Raw genomic sequence first — 17,436 nt, 5'->3', positions numbered from 1 at the left:
TCTTTCAGTGTAGCCCACTAGAAAATCTTCCCCAAATTTGAATTTATCTATGAATGAATGCTTACTTGAAAACACAGCTCACATGTTCCAACAAATGTGTTTACCTTTATCAGACAAACATAAGACACACTAATTCAAAATAAAATTTAATCAAATTGCATAGTAAAGAAAGCAACAAAATGTACCTCACATATACATGGGGTGCATATCCCACAAGTTACAAAAACGGTTGGAAATAATATTCACATAGTACTCACATGGGCTGGGAAGACAAATGGAAGGCACACACAAAGGAACACATGTTAAGGGAAAAAAATCAGGTACAGATGTAGCCACAGCACATGTATGACTGGGACAATGCATCTCTGTTTTCTGGTGATGGTCACATTTCAACTCTATTGTGTTGCTTCTGATGATTTCATGTTTATTGAGCTAGACTGTGCAGGGGTTCCAGCATTAAGGGATACCCTTCTGCTCTCTATTCTTAATTGAAGTGCAATGTTTAGAAGTTCTTAATTTATAAGGAGCAGGCTAATATTCTTATTGCACAACTTGGAATTATTATATACATGACATTTGTCTGGGGAACTAATAAAAGCCAATTAGATGCCCTCTGAAGTTGTCTTTTCTTTTGACTCCAATTGTCTGATGCCAACTGTAAACCCATGGCTCTCATCATGATTTGACTTTGGGTTAGACCATCCCTCATAACTCCTATTATGTTGCTGATCATAAATCTACGTCCTCAAAAAGCATCATCTTAAACAATGGCTCTTAAGCTTCTATGGGACTATGTAGTGACTGGGGCTTTAGGACAATCTTATATTTAAGATCTTCTATGAATAGCATGCAACTCAACTCAAACCGAAGGCTAAAATGAGACTCAGTCGAAACATGTAGGTCACACAATCCCATCATTAATTTTTATGCCTAATTGCTGCTTTCCACTTAGACTCAAAACTTTTCAGGCCTCCTTACATATAATTAACTGAAATCTGCCTCTTTACAACGTCTACTTTTTCATCTCTTTAGGTAAAAGTAGAGTAAGTTAATCTATCTTCTATATGAATTCATCTTGACTCTCCCTGCCTCTCTGAATAGTTTTCTAAGAAAGTATATTAGGCTCTCAGAACTCTGCTCCCTTGGTATCAACCACTCTTTTGACTTATGGTAAGGTTACTGTCAGTTATCTTAAAAGAGTTTGTCTCTGAATGAATTTTAATTCATTTATAGATGAGTACCCATTCAATATACCTGAACATGCTGTACTTTTTCTAAAGACTTTCTCAGTTTTCTTAAATTTAAATGGACATTACTTCAGTACAAATTATCTGATATGGCCTGAACCTGAATATTTTCCTGTTTTTATTCAAAGGGGACAGGGGAGGTTTTATGAATTTCATTATGCACAGTAATGTTTGAATTGACATTTGTCTCCACTAAGAATTCTGAGGTTCTTTGAGTACAATTATCACACTGGAATGGTTTTCCTTGAATATGAAATGAAATGGATCTTGAATTTTGGTCGGTTTTCCCATACTAAATAAATAGAACAGCCAACTCACTGAATGAATTCTCTTACATGAATTAAGTTTCCTTTTACTTGCTTTTAAACATTATAGAGAAATGCTTTCTCATCAGTATGAAATATTGATGGTAATTTAGGCTTTGATAATACTTGAAGACTTTCACATTTATTTATTTATATAGATTCTTTTATGTATTTTATGGCTTCCTAGCATTAAGTAATTCAAATTGTATTTCTCCACTATGAGTTATTTTATGTGTATTAAGATTTCCCATCTGGTTAAAGGCTTTTCCACATTCATTACAGATGTAGAGTTTCATTCCCTTATGAGTTATGGAATGTCTATTAAGTTTACCTTTCTGGATGAAGGTTTTCCCACATTCATTACACTGAAAAGGTCTCTCCCTGGTATGACAGACTTGATGGTAAGTTAAACTTTGTTGATTGGTAAAAGCCTTTCCACATTCATTACATTTATAGGGTTTCTCCCCAGTATGGATTCTCTTATGTCTTTTAAGACTTCCTTTCTGGCTAAATGCTTTCCCACATTCATTACATTCATAGGGTTTCTCTCCAGTATGAGTTATTTTATGCATAGTCAGGGTTCTCTTCACATTAAATGACTTACCACATTCATTACATACATATGGTTTCTCTCCAGTATGAACCCTCTTATGTATATTAAGATTTCCCTTTGTGGTGAAGGCTTTCTCACATTCATTACACTGAAAAGTTTTCTCTCCTGTATGAAATATTTGATGATGAATTAGGCTTTGATGATTGGTGAATGCTTTTCCACATTCATTACATTTATAAGGTTTCTCTCCTGTATGGATTCTCATATGTCTTTTAAGATTTCCCATGACAATAAAAGCCTTTCCACATTCATTACATATATAAGGTTTCTCTCCAGTATGAATTCTTTTATGTCTATTAAGGTTTGCTCTCTGAGTGAAAGCTTTGTCACATTCATTACACTGAAAGGTTTTCTTTCCAGTATGAAATATTTGATGATGAGTTAGACTTTGATAATTGGTGAATGCTTTCCCACATTCATTACATACATAGGGTTTCTCTCCAGTATGAATTCTCTTATGTGATTTAAGACTTCCATTCCATCTGAAGGCTTTCCCACATTCGTTACATACATAGGGTTTCTCACCAGTATGAATTCTCTTGTGTTTGTTGAGATCTCTTCTCAGGATGAAGGCTTTCCCACATTCATTACATTCAAAAGGCATCTCACCTGTATGAAATCTCTTATGCGTTCTAAGATTTCCCTTCAGGCTGAAGGCTTTCCCACACTCATTACATATATGTGGCTTCTCTCCAGTATGAATTTTCTTATGTACTCTAAGGGATGCACGATATCTAAAGCCTTTCCCACATACATTACATTCCAAGTGGTTTTCTCTAGTATGACTGATTTTATGTGTCTTAAGGATTCCTCTTTGGCTAAAGCCTTTCCCACATTCACTGCATTTATAGGGTTTCTCACCAGTATGAATTATTTGATGTTGTTTAAGAGATGAATGATATCTGAAGCCTCTTCCACAGGCACTACATTCAAACCGTTTCTCTCCAGTATGAATTAGTTTATGTGCACTAAGGCTTCCTTTCTTGCTGAAGGCTTTGTTACATTCATTACATTTATGGGGTTTCCCCTGAGGGTAGGTTCTATGGTAATAAATAAGGTTTGACTTATAACTGAAGGGCTTCTTGCATTTACTATACTTGAGTTTCTTCCCAATGGAGATTCTTTTAGGTTTAAGTGGGTCAAAAAACTGCTTTAAACTCCTTCCAAGTGTGCTGTATTTAGGAAGACTTTCTCCTACATGAACTCTCTGTTGTGGAATAACAACTGACCCCAGGTTGAGCTTTCTCCTAAATATATTATATTCATGAACAGATTCATTAAGGATTATTACCTCCTGAGACTGTGTTTCTTGGTTTCCTTTCTGCCTATCTAACCTGTCACCACAATCCCAAGTTTCTCCCCATATGGAATGCCAGGGCCCTTCCTTTACAAATTTCTCTTTAAATAGTTCTCCCAAAAAAATATCCTGCTTCCCAGTTGTCTCCTTGGTTTCACATCTTGTCTTCTGACTAAGGGAATCTGAAAACAACAAAAACATGTCAATATCCATTTTCTCCCTGCCTGGAAAGTCTTTTTACTTAAAGTTAACTAGTATGGAAAAAGCAGAATAATCATTGCTACCAGCGAATTTTAAGCCCAACCAAAAGGATCTATCCTAGGCTCTGAATTTAACATTTTAATCAGTGACTTGGAAGAAAACACAGATAGTAGGTGTATCAAATGTGTGAATGATCAAAAGCTGGCAAGGAAATAGTTACAGTACACCTAGCTGCTAAGGAGCTAATTTCTCAAGACTGCATCTTTTGGTTTCCCTTCTGTCAATCTAAACTGATGTCACAATCAAAAATTTTTCCTCATGTAGAATGCAAATAATCTCCCCTTATGGAGCTCTTTATGTGGTTAGAAATAAATATTTTCATTCTAGAAACCAGTTTCTGATAAACTACGAGATAATTTCCAGGAAAATACAGGAATAAACCGACTAGATGACCAATGATTTGTAATTGCTTAAGGAAAAAAGTGTTGATTCCTACATTAAAACATAAATTCAATAAAAAGAGATTATGCAAACTAAAATTTTTATGAGTGAGCCGGTGGATGAGGAATTACTGTAGGCATTAAGGTAGCTAGATTTCACAACCTATTTGGAAAAACTCATATCTCAGGAGATAGTTGAATAGATTAAACAAATGCGGGTTAGATGAGAGTACAATTCAGTGAATTTGTAGATGCTCAAATAACCTTTCCCAAAGTCTTAAATATGGATTTGTTGTGAATCTGCAATATGTTTCTTTTTGTTTTATGCGGGAGAACTGTGGATCTAGCCTTTCCCCATTCATCATTTTTGATCAAACAACAGAAGATACTCTCATTTACACAAAGAGAGGCATTCTACCTTGGTAGTTTGAGAATCTGAAAGACCCAGGATCAATTTCCTCTCTGGTATATGTTATCTAGGCAAGTCATTTAATTTCTGTGTTCTAGGAAACTCACACAGTCTAGAAGAAGCCCAGAAGGGACCAACATGCATTGGTAGTTTCTCTACCTTATCCTTATTCAATATAAAAAAACTAATGAAATCAAAGAGAGTATTCTTACCAATATTGCTGAAATGAAGGTATGTGAGGTAGTTAATAAGAATTAGGATTTAAAAAAAACTCAAGGAGATGGGCTAGAAAAAAACAATTTGCTATTTAATAAATGCATATTCCTGTATTCAAGACATTGACTGTACAAATGGAAGATTATAGATACATAGTTGAGTAGTAAATTCAAAAGGCCTGGGATTTTTAGTTGACCCCAGGGTAAATACGGACCACCAATAAGCAATGATTTTTGATATTCTCAAGTTATTCTTATGAACATGGAGAAGTATCGGCCAGACAACAGTAAAATAAGGTAGACAAATAAGGTAGTGTGAAAAGACCCAATGAGGAATCATTATTATCTAGATGTCAGCCTGGAAAGAATTCCCTAAAATTACCAAAGGGACTCTGCATTAAACATTTTAATCATGATTTGGAAAAAACACAAATGGCAGGTTTATCATATGTGTGAATAATCAAAAGCTAGTGAGACTACTTAATACTATGGAATATAGGTTAGGATGACTAAAGGTCCTGACAGACTAAAATGTTAAGTTCTATATAATAAGCTTAAGCTCATGATGTTATATATAAAGTCCTACACTTGGGTCACAAAACATCAGAAACACAAGTTAAAGGAGAAAGGGCTCTCTCATCAAAGTTCACTTTAAAAAAGTGGATTTTAATGGATTGGAGCATATTATATAGTATCACAGCATGTCAGTGGTTTGATTTGACAGTTAGAGCACTTAATGTGATTTAAGGACAATTCAGGTGAATTTCACGATATTTTACCCTGACACACTAGCAAACCAGCTAATGTGATTTTAGGGTATACAAAGTGGCTTGGGGTCCCATGCAAGGGAAGTGATATCCTGATTCTACTCTGTCCTGAGGATACCAACATCTGGAGTATTCACTTCTGGAAGGAGAGGGCAGAGTTCATCTAGAAGTGTGTGCCTGGGAGATGGAGAGGGTTACTGAAGGGAAAGAGGAAAGGAGATAGGAGTAAGTATAAAAGTCAGAAAATAACAAAGGATTGTCAGAAGTGGCTTAGGATCATATTTATGGCTTTCATCTCACAACTGAGTTACTCAGCCATTCAAATGTCCACAGTTATTTCCTCTTCCAAACTAACCCCTTCACAGATGACATTATGATTTTCCCAAAACATAAACTTCATCATAGCATTTCCCTTTCCAATAATTATTATTATCTCCACCCATACAATATAGTCAATTCCCCAAGGAAACACTGAAGGAAACCCACAGGGCATCATAAGCTCCAGTCAAATTGTCACTATTGCCTGGATTGCTTTTTATATCATTCTTCCCTATCAAAAATGCTTCATTCCTTTCTTCACCTAATCAAATTCCAACTGGGTCTTCTAGGGGAAGAGGATATTTAAAAATGGAGATGTTTGGAAAGTTGATGTAGATGTCTGGAGATGTCCAGACAATGTGGATGTAGCACCCTCTATAAGAGGAAATGTAAGAGATAAGAGGGAAAGAAAGAAGATGACAAGGATGAAAGGGAGTAGAAAGAGTGAAAGAGGAATAGGAGAACGAGGGGGAAAGAGATGAAGGAGATGAAAAAAAGAAAGGATTATGCACATTGTTAATTCCAGAAAAGCAGTTCTGAAAAGAGGTGTTAAAGTTGTAAAGAAAAACTAAACAGGAGGAGAGGAAATTATGGGATTCTGAGTATAAGGTAAGGGTTAGCATTAGAAAAAAAAGAAAAAATTTTCTCAAAGTGATTAAGAATGAGTGGAAGATGATCAGAAAAATAATATTTTAAGTGAAAGATGAGTTCACGGGAGAAAACTCAAATGAAATAGAAAAAGCACTTCTGCAAAGACCTAAGAACCCTTAAGGAGAGCTCCCTGTCCAGCAGGGACCAATGACCATCTGTGATGTTGCTCACAGTGTTTTCCACTTGTTAATTCTTCACTTACTCACCTAGGAAAGTACTAATCAGGATTCCTCCCTCTGCCTTCCATGGAGCTTCTATTCTTTCCATCTGGGAAATTACATCTGGTATGGAAAGAGGAACACCTCCTTGGGGAGAGGGGGGGAAGGAGATAAAGGAAGAGTGAGGAAGTCAGAATAGAACTCAGAATTCAATCTTGCCCTCTTTCTCACTAGGGAATAAAGGGCATGCAAGGCAAGATCAGATGAAGTACAAAGAACTCTTGAAGTCTCCATATTGTATTATGAGAAATTATGAGGGAATGGATCACCAGCTCAAAGGAAATGACTCTCTCTATTCTAAAACACTCTTAACTAAGAGAATGCAAACTGGTGACATCTTCCAAGTATCTACACTAGCTCTTAGAGGGCAATTCATAGATTTGAATGAACAGCCAGTAATAGAAGTATGTAGCCCTAAGGGTAGCCCACTAAAGCTACTGATGATGTTCTATTATACAATACAAACACTTTTCACTTAAGTAGTGACTCTAGGTACCAAACACCTGTGAAGACAATCCCCATCACATGCATTCACAACATTATCCCTTCATGAGAAAGGAAGTACTTCAGATATCAATTAGCCACAAGGAAATGAAGGGAAGTTTATAAGTATGTCTGGAGGAGAGCTGACCTTACCAAGAGAGACAAAATTCTCATAGTTCTCCAGCATCACATCCCAGTACATGTCCTTCTGAGAAGGTTCCAAGAGCCCCCATTCCTCCCAGGTGAAGTCCACAGCCACATCCTGGAACGTTAGTGGGATCTGAAATAGCAGACAAGACACCTGCTCATTTGGGGCCAGCCTTCATAGGAAATAAGAAGACATGAAGTTAGCAGAAGGTAAAGTTAGATATGTTTCTCAAAACCCTGAGCACAATTTTAATATTTCTGGAGAAATGACTTACTTGATGCATCATTTTATACTAGACTCAATATTATAGAAAAGTTTCCTGCTAAAAATTGGCCTTACATATGAGCTCCCACACTGAGCCCAAAGTGAATCATGCCTGCAAATTCCTGTCACTGGAATAATTTCCTAACCTCTGCTTCCACCCAAATCAGTTTTTCCCTAAAAGGTATTGAGACCAACCTAGAGAATTGATTGGCCCAAGGGATGAAAGGCTTAGGCTGCTGACATCACCTCCCAGTCCCCTGAGTACCAAACTACCTTTTGAGAAAGTCCAGGCACTTTCTGTAATGCTTGGCTGGTGGAACAGATGGGCACATCAATCAGTTGAACCCTGGATGCCCATCCTTTCTGAATATTCTTCTCCTTCTAAGGCTAAATAACCTTGCTTTTGTTAACTGCTTCATGAAAGGCCAAAGAGAGTCTCCCTTTGTGTTCATGTCAAATCTAAACCACCAGGGCATTGGCCTGAGGCTGGCCCAACCCACAACACCCCCCCCCCCCAACACATCAAAACCTGTGATGGTAAAAGGAAAATCACACATTTACAATGACTTATAAATATACCAAATATCATCAAATCTTGGTAAACTAGTCTCTTGTCAGTCACCCCTCACCTGGCTATTGACTCGGGCCCATATTTCATCTAGTGGAAAGCTTCAGAATGATACTTTCATTCACGAGAAAGAGAACTGACAACATCTTTCTCATCTGTAAAATGGGGATAAGAATAGTATTCTACCAGAAAGTGATAACAGTTGAAGAATAGGACTGTGTGTCACAGCCCTGATTTCACTTCCTTTGCCACAGCAGGTTCTACCATATCTGAAATGTATTGTCCTAAAGAGCTTCCTGGAGCACCGAAAGTGATTTATCTAGGAATAAATGAAATTACATCTGTAAAGTGATTTACAAACTTTAAAACATCTTGCAAATATTAGCTATAATTAGGATGCTTGATTATTCAGGCACTCTGAATACTCATCTAGTTTGTTGAGGATATTTATGGAAGAAACCTAAGAAATTTTCTTTTTATTATTATTTTTTACAATTCTGAAATTCTTATTTAATAAAAAGCAGTAAAAGAAGCTGGAAAGAGAGATGTGTCCCCCTGAGACAGTGATGGGGAAGTCAGAGCAGGGGGAGGGTTGGTTCCAGGAAAATACCTGCCAGGAAGGCCACTTTTCCAGTGTGAGGCAGTGGAGTGAATGGGGTAGATGGTCAGCACCAGTCTAGGGAAGAGGCAGGATTCAAGGCCCAAGGTACAGAAATATGGACTCTGATAACAGTTATCTTAAGACTATTGGCGAAAGGGCTACCACAGAAGGCAAAGAAGCCCCATCAAGCTTCTCCCATCCCACTTGGGCAGCATTGTAGGTCACAGGATGGGATAATGTTGTTTCAATTGTTCCATGGTAAACTGGCCACCAATACTGTAGAAAAGCCAGATCTGCTTGTCTAGGTGGCCTTGGAGCTCTGAAGGTCAGAGGGTTCCACAACCTTACTATTGCCCATGGAAGGTGGTTCAAGTCATTGAAAATATCCTGGAAGAGATCAACAACTCCAGACATCAAGACTGATGTGACATTTGTGGTTGAGAGGAGAGATGCACTGTAACAGTGAGCTTACAAGTGATAATGTATAGATAATTTCTTACTCTTTGATGTAGAAAAGATTAGGTGACTCTGTTCTAATCACCTAGATTAGAAGAAAAGCTAACTCCTAGCTAATATGTGCATTAGTCAGAACTGAGCAGCTAAGTGGTACAATAGGTACAATACTGGGTCTAAAGTCAAGAGGCCTCATCTTCCTCAGTTCAAATTTAGCCTCAAACACTTACTAGCTGGGAAGCCCTGGGCCCATCACTTAACCCTATTTGTCTCATCTATAAAATAAGGTGAAAAAGGAAATGCAAATCACTCCATTTTCTTTGCCAAGAAAACTCCAAATGGGACACAAAAAGTCTGACATAACTGAAAAATGACTCAAATAACAACAAAAATTTGAAGGTTGATTCTCTGCAAGAAGAATCAATCTCATATTGTTTCTCTCAAAAAGGTAAAAATGAGGTACAATGGATTTAAATATATTAGGATTCAAATCAAGAAAAGCATTCTAATAATCAGAGCCACACAAAAGAGAAACTACCACTGAGTGACAGTGAATTGTTTGTGTCGTATCTTGAAACAGAAGTTGAATAACCCCTGTTCAGTTTTATTATAGTGGACATTTATTTTGTCCATTCCCACCAACAAGCATTTATCAAATATCTACTATATGCCAGTCACTGTGCTAAGTGCTCAGAACACAAAGACAGACCAAAAAAAAAATAAATAAATAAAAGGTTCCCATTCTGTAGGAGTCAATTCACAATCTGGTGAATGAGTGAGACTAGATGGGATCATTTCTTCCAACTTTCAAATTCTGTTCCTCAATTTGTTTCAATTCACACACCTCTTCCAACGTTGCTCTGAAACCTTCATGCTCATTATGGCTCAGGGCACAACCTCACTTTATATTTAAACATCACAATTTATTCAACCACTTCCCAACTGATAAGAATTCATGCTGCCTTTAGTTCTTCTCTACCACAAAAAGGGCAACATTGGGGCAGATGGAGTACGCTCTTTCTGCCTCTGAACTCCTTAGGGTACAGGGGAGAGAGAACAGCACTAGTCAAAAGGTTAGGGCATGAGTTTATAACCAGATACTTCAAAGACAATGTTAAAAAAGGCAAAACAAATTATTTCAATTCCATGAGAATAAAATGCTTTTGCTCAAACAAAATGCATATGTATAGAATAAAAAAAGGGAGAGAAGTACTGTGGAAGGAGCAATTGCTTTGAAATCAGACCACCTGTATTCAAATCCTACTTCTGAGACTTATGATACCTGTGTGGTCTTGAACAAGGCACTTGTCCTCCCTGACCCTCAGTTTTCTCAAATGTAAAGTGAGAGGCCTGGAATTCATAGCCTCTGAGGTCTCTTCTAGCTTCAGATCTGTGACTCTAAGAGAAGATATACTTGTGAAATTTCTGTGCATATTACAATCCCCTGATTCTAACACATAAGTGAGAAAGGATATTAGCAAAAATTTTTCAAAAGAAAAATTATGTTGCCAATTACTACCTGTGATCTTTGCCAAATCACAACCTTTCTGGTCCTGTTTTGTCATCTATAAAAAGAGGTATTTGGACTAGATGGATGGCATGGGATATCCCTTCCAGCTCTAAATCAATGAAATGCTATTAATTTATATACTAATATGCTACATCAGCATGCTAATTTATAATCTGTGCCCTCATCCTTGCTTTCGACAAACACAAAACTATCAAGGTTTTATAATATGAAACCTTCCCAGCCAGAGTCACTCATTTATCGTGTTTCACCTGTAAGTTTTCTGGAACTGTACAATATAGAGGATACAGACAACAATAAAATGAAGTTTTGCGTAATGTATCAAAACTTACAAAAAATTACTTCTGGTGAGTATATCCTGCTGCCTCAATAGACTATTTGATGACAGGAATTAGGTTTCATGCTAATTTATAATTTGTGCCCTCATCCTTGCTTTCAACAAACACAAAACTATCAAGGTTTTACAATATGAAATCTTCCCAGCCAGAATCACTCATTTATTGTGTTTCACCTATTAGTTTTCTGGAACTGTACAATATAGGGGATACAGACAACAATAAAATGAAGTTTTGCGTAATGTATCAAAACTTTAAAAAAAATTGCTTCTGGTGAGTATATCCTGCTGCCTCAATAGACTATTTGATGACAGGAATTAGGTTTTAGGCTTATTTAGCTCAACACCGACTACATACTGGATTGAACATACCAATAAGTGAGTAATCAAAGGGGCAGTCAGAGTAAAAACACTGAGTAAGCAGGATATTCTAAGGGTATTCTAAGACCCATGAACTTGAGTAAAATAATCCATCTGTCACCTGTGCCTCAGCTTCCTCATCTATCAAATTAGGGTATTAGACTATTCTTTCCAATTCTAAAGATCTCGCTATATATTCTATCATCTGGAAGAATCCCACCAGTCTTCAATGGACAAGAACTGAGGTTCAGATCCTAGATGCAACTTGATCAAAGACAAGGTAAAGAGAAGGCGCTACACGTTGAAAAAAAGATGGCATTTCAGGAGAGGGGGAAAAAAAGGCCTAACTCACCTGGGATTGGGCTGTTAGGAGCACTGAAGTCATTTCCTTCTTTCTCGGGGAATTGTTCTTTCTTGGGGAAGAGCAGAGCACTCACTAAGAAGGCAGAACTGAAGGAGGAGAAAGAAATCAGGATGGTGAACAGTACTGCTTTGTTTCCCTAAATCTTTTAGGGGTAATTTCCCTTCTCTCCACATGCCCGTTGTTATTACAGAGGGAGGACCATTCAGCTGGGCTGTGTGCATGAGAAACCAGAGAAAAATACGTGAATTAAAGGATTGAATCAGAAATTCAGGCCACGAACAAATCACAGATTTTGTCCCTTGGATCATCTGTGCTACTGAGATCCTAAGATGCAGCCAAGAACATGAAGGACAAGTTCCTTTCCTTGAGAATATATCTGAACTCAGCTAGCATCAATCAGATTCTCTCCCCAACTTCCCTTTTCCCTTCCTTAGGAAATTATAGTGCTCAAATCACCCAAAGTATAACTGGAAGTATGGGTAACTTCCTGTCCGGTAATTACTCTAAAAGCCTCTTAAAGATGAGAGATTATTCCTAACCTAGGTCAAAGATGAACAGCTTTCTTTCTATATCTGGTTGGTTTTAAAACATATCATTAAATATTTTGGATATATTATCTTTGGATACTATTTTGGATTTTTATTTTGTGTGTGTGTGTGTGTTGTTTGTTTTTTATTTTTTATTTTTACAGGGGTTGCCTCTTCCTTCCTTCCTAGTGTGAACTTTGGTTAAAATAAATTCACTCACTTGGAAAAGATTCAAAAGTAGCAAATGAGCAGAAGCAGCTGATGGTGCCTCTGTGGAAAATGACAACTCAGCCACCTAGCCTCACTCACCAAGCCACTGAGAGTCACGGGAGAGGTGGTTTTGGGAGCCATTCTCAGGGTAAACAACATGAGAGATGCCAAGGACTGGGCAAGGGCAAAGGTTATCCCAGTTTTCAAAAATGGAAAATTTATATACTACAGGCCAGCGAGCTTGGCTGACTTCTAGCACAAGACCCTGCCAAGAAACAGTCTGACTTTAATGAGCATTAAGAACTATTATATTATTAAAAACTATTAATTTAATAATCAATAATGACGAATGGCTAATTATCATTCTGCTTATTAGGGAGGACAATAAATTTAATGACTATTGAGAACTACCAGGAGACATGTAGAAGAGGGAGCAGGGATCCTGAGGGGCAGCAGGGCCTCCTCGAGCACAGCTTCTATTAATGCCCATTCTTTGGGTGGGATGAGGACTAGCCGGGGAGATCTTGCTCCAGCACAGCCCCCTTGGCTACAACATTACCCGGGAGCCTCTGACCACCCTGCTCACCTTCTCCTCCTGGTCACTCTCCCCTCCCCAGGTGTTCATGACCCCTCCCCAGTCTTCTTCTGGGCGCTGCCACAGACACGGGGGATCCCCCAGGCACAGGAGCGCCCTGAGCTGCGCCCCCTCCACAGGGCCTGGCTTGGTGACCTCGTTAACTCCCGAGTTGTCACCATCATGTTGAAGCCGATGCTTCCTGGCTCTGCAGATGTGCTACACCAAACTCAGCCTGTCCAAGCCAGAATTCAGTCTCTCTCCCCTGAGGTTCCTCCCAATCCTCAGTTTCCTTCTTCCTGTCCCATCATTCAGGCTTAAACTCTGAGGTTATTCTGGGCTCCCCCTCCCTCACCTCTCACCTCCTGTGAAATCTCACATTTCTCTCCCCATCTCATTCCTACAGCCCCGCCCCCACTCACACAGCCACTGCCCCGCGCAGGCTCCTGCCTCTTCTCTGGGCACTCTCACACAGAGGGATTCTCCCAAAGCCTGTTCTCCCGTCCCTCCCCTGCTCCATAAGCTCCCGTGGCTCCCTACTGCCCCCAGAATCCAATACGATGTCCTCTGATATTTCTCAGGCATTTCTAGGTTCTTCCCCCTGCTCTGGATTCTCTGGCTGTTCCTCTCCCACAACCCTCCATCCCCCAGCCCTGGGAGTCTCAGCCTGGCCAGCCCCCCCAAGCTCTCCCAGCTCCTCCTGAGTCTCAGCTGCAATCCCGCCTTCTGTAGGAGACCTTGCCCTGCCCCCTCCTTCTCATGGAGACGACCTCTCACACCCTCTGCAAGCCCCTGCCGCGGGTGAGCACGGAATCCTTTGCCTTTACTAGTCTCTGCACCACTTGGTTAGGTGTAGGCAGCCCGCAAAGCAACACACGGACCCCTGCGGTGCCGCTAGGAAATGTACGAATGAAACAGACAATGAAATTGTCAGAATCGGCCCGTTCCAGCAGCTCCTGCACCTTGCTCTGCGCAGGCACCTGGGGACTGACCCGCTGCTCCCACGCCCAGCAGGGGAGCTCCTCAGCCTCTCAGACCCTCAGCCCAACCCAGTCACGCACACAGGCGGCGTCTAATCAATGCTGGCTGATGGACTGATCTATCCTGGCCGGCCTTTCCGGAGCTCAAGCTTGAGAGGTCCTCTTTGTTTCTAGGGGGCTCCACTGTCACCCCTGCAAGAGGACCCCAGCTCCTCTCCAGGGCCAGTCTGGTCTTTGGTTGGACTCCTGGCCCCCTCTTTCCCTTCTCCCGCCCCTGCCCGTCGGGCTCCTGCCCATGCTCACTTTCACACACACACACACACATTTACACACTTTCGCATTCAGGAGCGCTCACGCACAGAAAGGTTTCCTGCGGGAGCGCCCCTACGTACATGGGTGCATGTATGGCATGACATACGCATGACAGAGGCATGTATACGGGCGCACTCACCCACACGCACAACAAACGCACTTCCACCTGAGTGCAAAATAAAACTCATTTTCACACACACACCCTTTTCGGTCAGAACACAGCCTCGCCTACTTCCGCAAGAACGCTGGCAATCTGGTCCTTCCCCCTCCCCTCCCCTCACCCGCCAGCAGCGAGAAGGATCGCCTAGTGCTCCGGTCGCGGATAACCCGGCCGCTTCCTCACCCGAGTACAGCGCCTGCGCGGAATCTACCAGAAACTACAATTCCCACTATGCCTCCGGGTGGGGGGGCGGTCTGCGTCGGCTGGAAACCGGGGAGACCCACGGACCGGGTTGGAGAGGATTTTTCCAGATAGATTCTGGGAAATGGATGCCGCTCCGGTCTTTCTCATTCATTTCTCGGAAAACTCGGGGAAGGGGCTCGAAGGGACTGGTTCTGCATTGGCGCCCCTCCCCGGTAGCAGAGCAGCCTTTGGAGACGAAGTGGGTGCTTCAGTGATGCGGGGCGAGGGCTGAGTGGGCGCGTCCGGAGGCGCAGCGGTGGGGGCCGGGTAGTAGCCCCGAGGTGGTGCAGTGGTGGGAGAAGTTCCTGGCACAGGGGGAGGCGCCGCACGGCTCCCACATAAACCACATAACATAACATAAACCACATAAACAGAAACTTGCCGGCTTTCATCTTAGTCAGCTTCTTACTCACAAAAAGAAAACAACGTCTCCAGGTGTGGGGTGAAAGGGCGCACGGGGCTGCCTGCTGACTTGGGGGGTCTACACTTTCCCTTGGGGGGATTCCTACCAGGAAGACAGGAGAGGATGGGCACTCATTCTCTGCATTATCTCACGCTGGCAAAGTGAAATGCTTTGAGCAGCACCCGGTTTTCGCTGTGAGATTTATGCCCAGCTACCTCTCAGGGACCCGAGAGCCAAGGTGGCGCAGCCTAAAGCCATCCATCGGCTCCCTAGACAAACTCGTAATCCCTGTTTCTTGTGTCTGCCCGGTGAATTGAAGCAGATACTGCACTCCTGTCCCTGCCAGTTTGCAAGGAATCTGAGTGAGGAGTCTCAGTGAATTAGTTCCTGGCAAGCCTTTGTGTAAATTTGTTTGCTAAGAACTTTGGAACCGGCTCGGAATTAACTGATAGAATCCCAGGAAATTCAAGAAGGTTCTGGTGCCTTAATGAATGAATGTCCTTTACGGCAGGCCTGTGTTTACCCTGGAAACCAGGCCAGCTCTGTCGTGCCACAGTTCTCAGTCTCCCTAATTATCCTGACCAAGTCCTGACTCAGTTTCTCTGCTCCAGCTAAAAGTTCAGTCCTGCAAAGCCTCCCCTCCCTCTTTATCAGAGTACTTGATAAGGATAAAAGATCTTATGTTTAAATATCTGAATGCCTCTCCCCATCCCAAGCTATTAGAATATCAGATACTGTCTTATCAAGATGCCAGGGTGCCCCCCCCATTATGTCATCTCATCTCTGGAGGCCCCCCCTCCCTGTCAGAAACCCATTCCAGCTCTCAGCACCCTGATTCCGCCCCTGCCTCAGTCTGAGCCACATGTATATTTGTCTTTGAGAACCCACATTGTTTGCTGGATTCTTGGAGAGGATAGTCTCATTCAGCCCTGGGACCAAACCACATGGATCCATTGGTTCCGGTATATCTCTCCATTTAATAAATTATTAAATACTCTCTAATCTCTATCTTGCTCAGTTTCTCCAACATTACAGTTCCTGAGGAAAACATAATCCCCCTAAAGGAAAAGACAAATGTTCTCCTAGGTGGGTCTCTTGTGATGAAGTATCTTGCTAGTCCAAGAGTTTGGAATTAAATGAGCATATTTAGCATAGAGCCTTCTTTGTTCTCAGCCTATAAAAACTGTTTAATGGAAAGGGACTTTGAGGATCTGGGCTAGGAAGTCTTGTATAAACTTCCCACACTAGAATCTGAATACCTGTGGCTATAAGTCTTTGCAACCATAGAATTCAGATGTTGATGCTTCCTCAGAATGGTGATGATGTGTGGTGTATGTTGTTTGTTTGTTATAATGGTCACTGTGTTCGTTAATTGTGTGTTACTTTTATGCTGAGTTTCCTAGTCTTATTTAAATCAAGGTTCTGAGCAGTAATAAATTTGTACCCATCTTCTATTCTGAACCTAGATTAATCCAAGTTGAGACAATCAACTTGGAAACTATTCTCCAAAGACCCAGGGATGCTATGCTGTCTCTCCCAAAAATGATTATCTAATGGTCCAGATCACTTGTGGTTTTTCTGTATATAAAGCACTGCATGTTAAATCCTCCTTCTTAATGATGGGATTTGAACTTCAGCTTGGAGAAGGAGGAAAACAAGAAAGGCAGAGTCCTCTTGACAAGAATTCACTAACCCAAGTTATCTGTGGCACAGAATAGGAAAATTTATTTCTGACTATCACTAAGAGACTCTCTCTTAGTGGAGAAGAGCCCCTAGTACAATCAGGAGATTTTGCACTGACAGTTTGTTGATGTTACTTAGTTTTATGGACAGATCCTAGAGCTTGGGACAATTGAAACAATGGAAAATTTTAGAATTGAATGGGTATCTATTTACCTCTATAGAGAACTTAATTAGTAGTGAGTGTTATCAATGAGGGTAGTCTCTCAGGATAACAGAATGAAGGTGGTTATCCTGTTTGCCTGGGGCAGGGTTCAGAAGCAAAAGTTCAAAGAGGCTTTCTCATTGAGAGAGAAAGTTTTTTAGGCTTCCCTTGACATTCTGTTTGCAAACCTCATTTCCCTCACTCTGAAATTAATCTTCTTGTGTCCTGACTCTCCTGTCTCCATCCTGCATTGTGTGACTTTGACAACCCCAGGTTAGAGGCTGGTACTAGTCAGATTGACTGTGTGGTATGTGTGTGTTTGGATGAAGTCTGTGTACCCAAGCCAATGCCATGGCTT

General features: G+C 40.9%; 1 protein-coding gene across 3 annotated transcripts; it reads right to left on the bottom strand.

Annotated features, from left to right (window-relative positions):
* Window positions 1-130: 130 nt before the first annotated feature.
* Window positions 131-16,165, bottom strand: LOC127547526 (zinc finger protein 883-like). 3 transcript variants are annotated; one of them, XM_051974445.1, is made up of 5 exons: window positions 14,669-16,165; window positions 11,773-11,870; window positions 7,318-7,444; window positions 6,670-6,768; window positions 131-3,644 (listed from the first exon to the last, which is right to left on the bottom strand). In XM_051974445.1, the coding sequence occupies exons 2-5, from the start codon at window positions 11,803-11,805 to the stop codon at window positions 1,726-1,728; spliced, it is 2,178 nt and encodes a 725-aa protein (XP_051830405.1). In that variant the 5' UTR covers window positions 11,806-11,870; window positions 14,669-16,165; the 3' UTR covers window positions 131-1,725. The 3 variants fall into 3 exon arrangements, with proteins under 3 accessions (XP_051830405.1, XP_051830406.1, XP_051830407.1); XM_051974446.1 differs by having other exon boundaries at window positions 14,590-14,671; XM_051974447.1 differs by lacking the exon at window positions 131-3,644 and adding an exon at window positions 4,799-5,691 and having other exon boundaries at window positions 14,669-14,754.
* Window positions 16,166-17,436: the final 1,271 nt, after the last annotated feature.

This window comes from Antechinus flavipes, chromosome 2, assembly GCF_016432865.1.
Source record: "Antechinus flavipes isolate AdamAnt ecotype Samford, QLD, Australia chromosome 2, AdamAnt_v2, whole genome shotgun sequence".
Taxonomy (NCBI): Eukaryota; Metazoa; Chordata; class Mammalia; order Dasyuromorphia; family Dasyuridae; genus Antechinus; species Antechinus flavipes.
Note: the sequence above shows the minus strand (reverse complement) of the source record. Positions and strands in the feature narration are given on the sequence as shown.

Excerpts from the sequence above, each read along its gene's own strand:
- LOC127547526 (XM_051974445.1), bottom strand. The coding sequence starts at position 11,805 with ATGACTTCAGTGCTCCTAACAGCCCAATCCCAG. Across the intron at positions 6,769-7,317 it reads TGAGAATTTTGTCTCTCTTG|GAGGTGTTCCTCTTTCCATA; the intron begins GTAAGGTCAGCT and ends CCTCTCCCCAAG. Across the intron at positions 3,645-6,669 it reads CCTGATTAGTACTTTCCTAG|ATTCCCTTAGTCAGAAGACA; the intron begins GTGAGTAAGTGA and ends TGTTGTTTTCAG.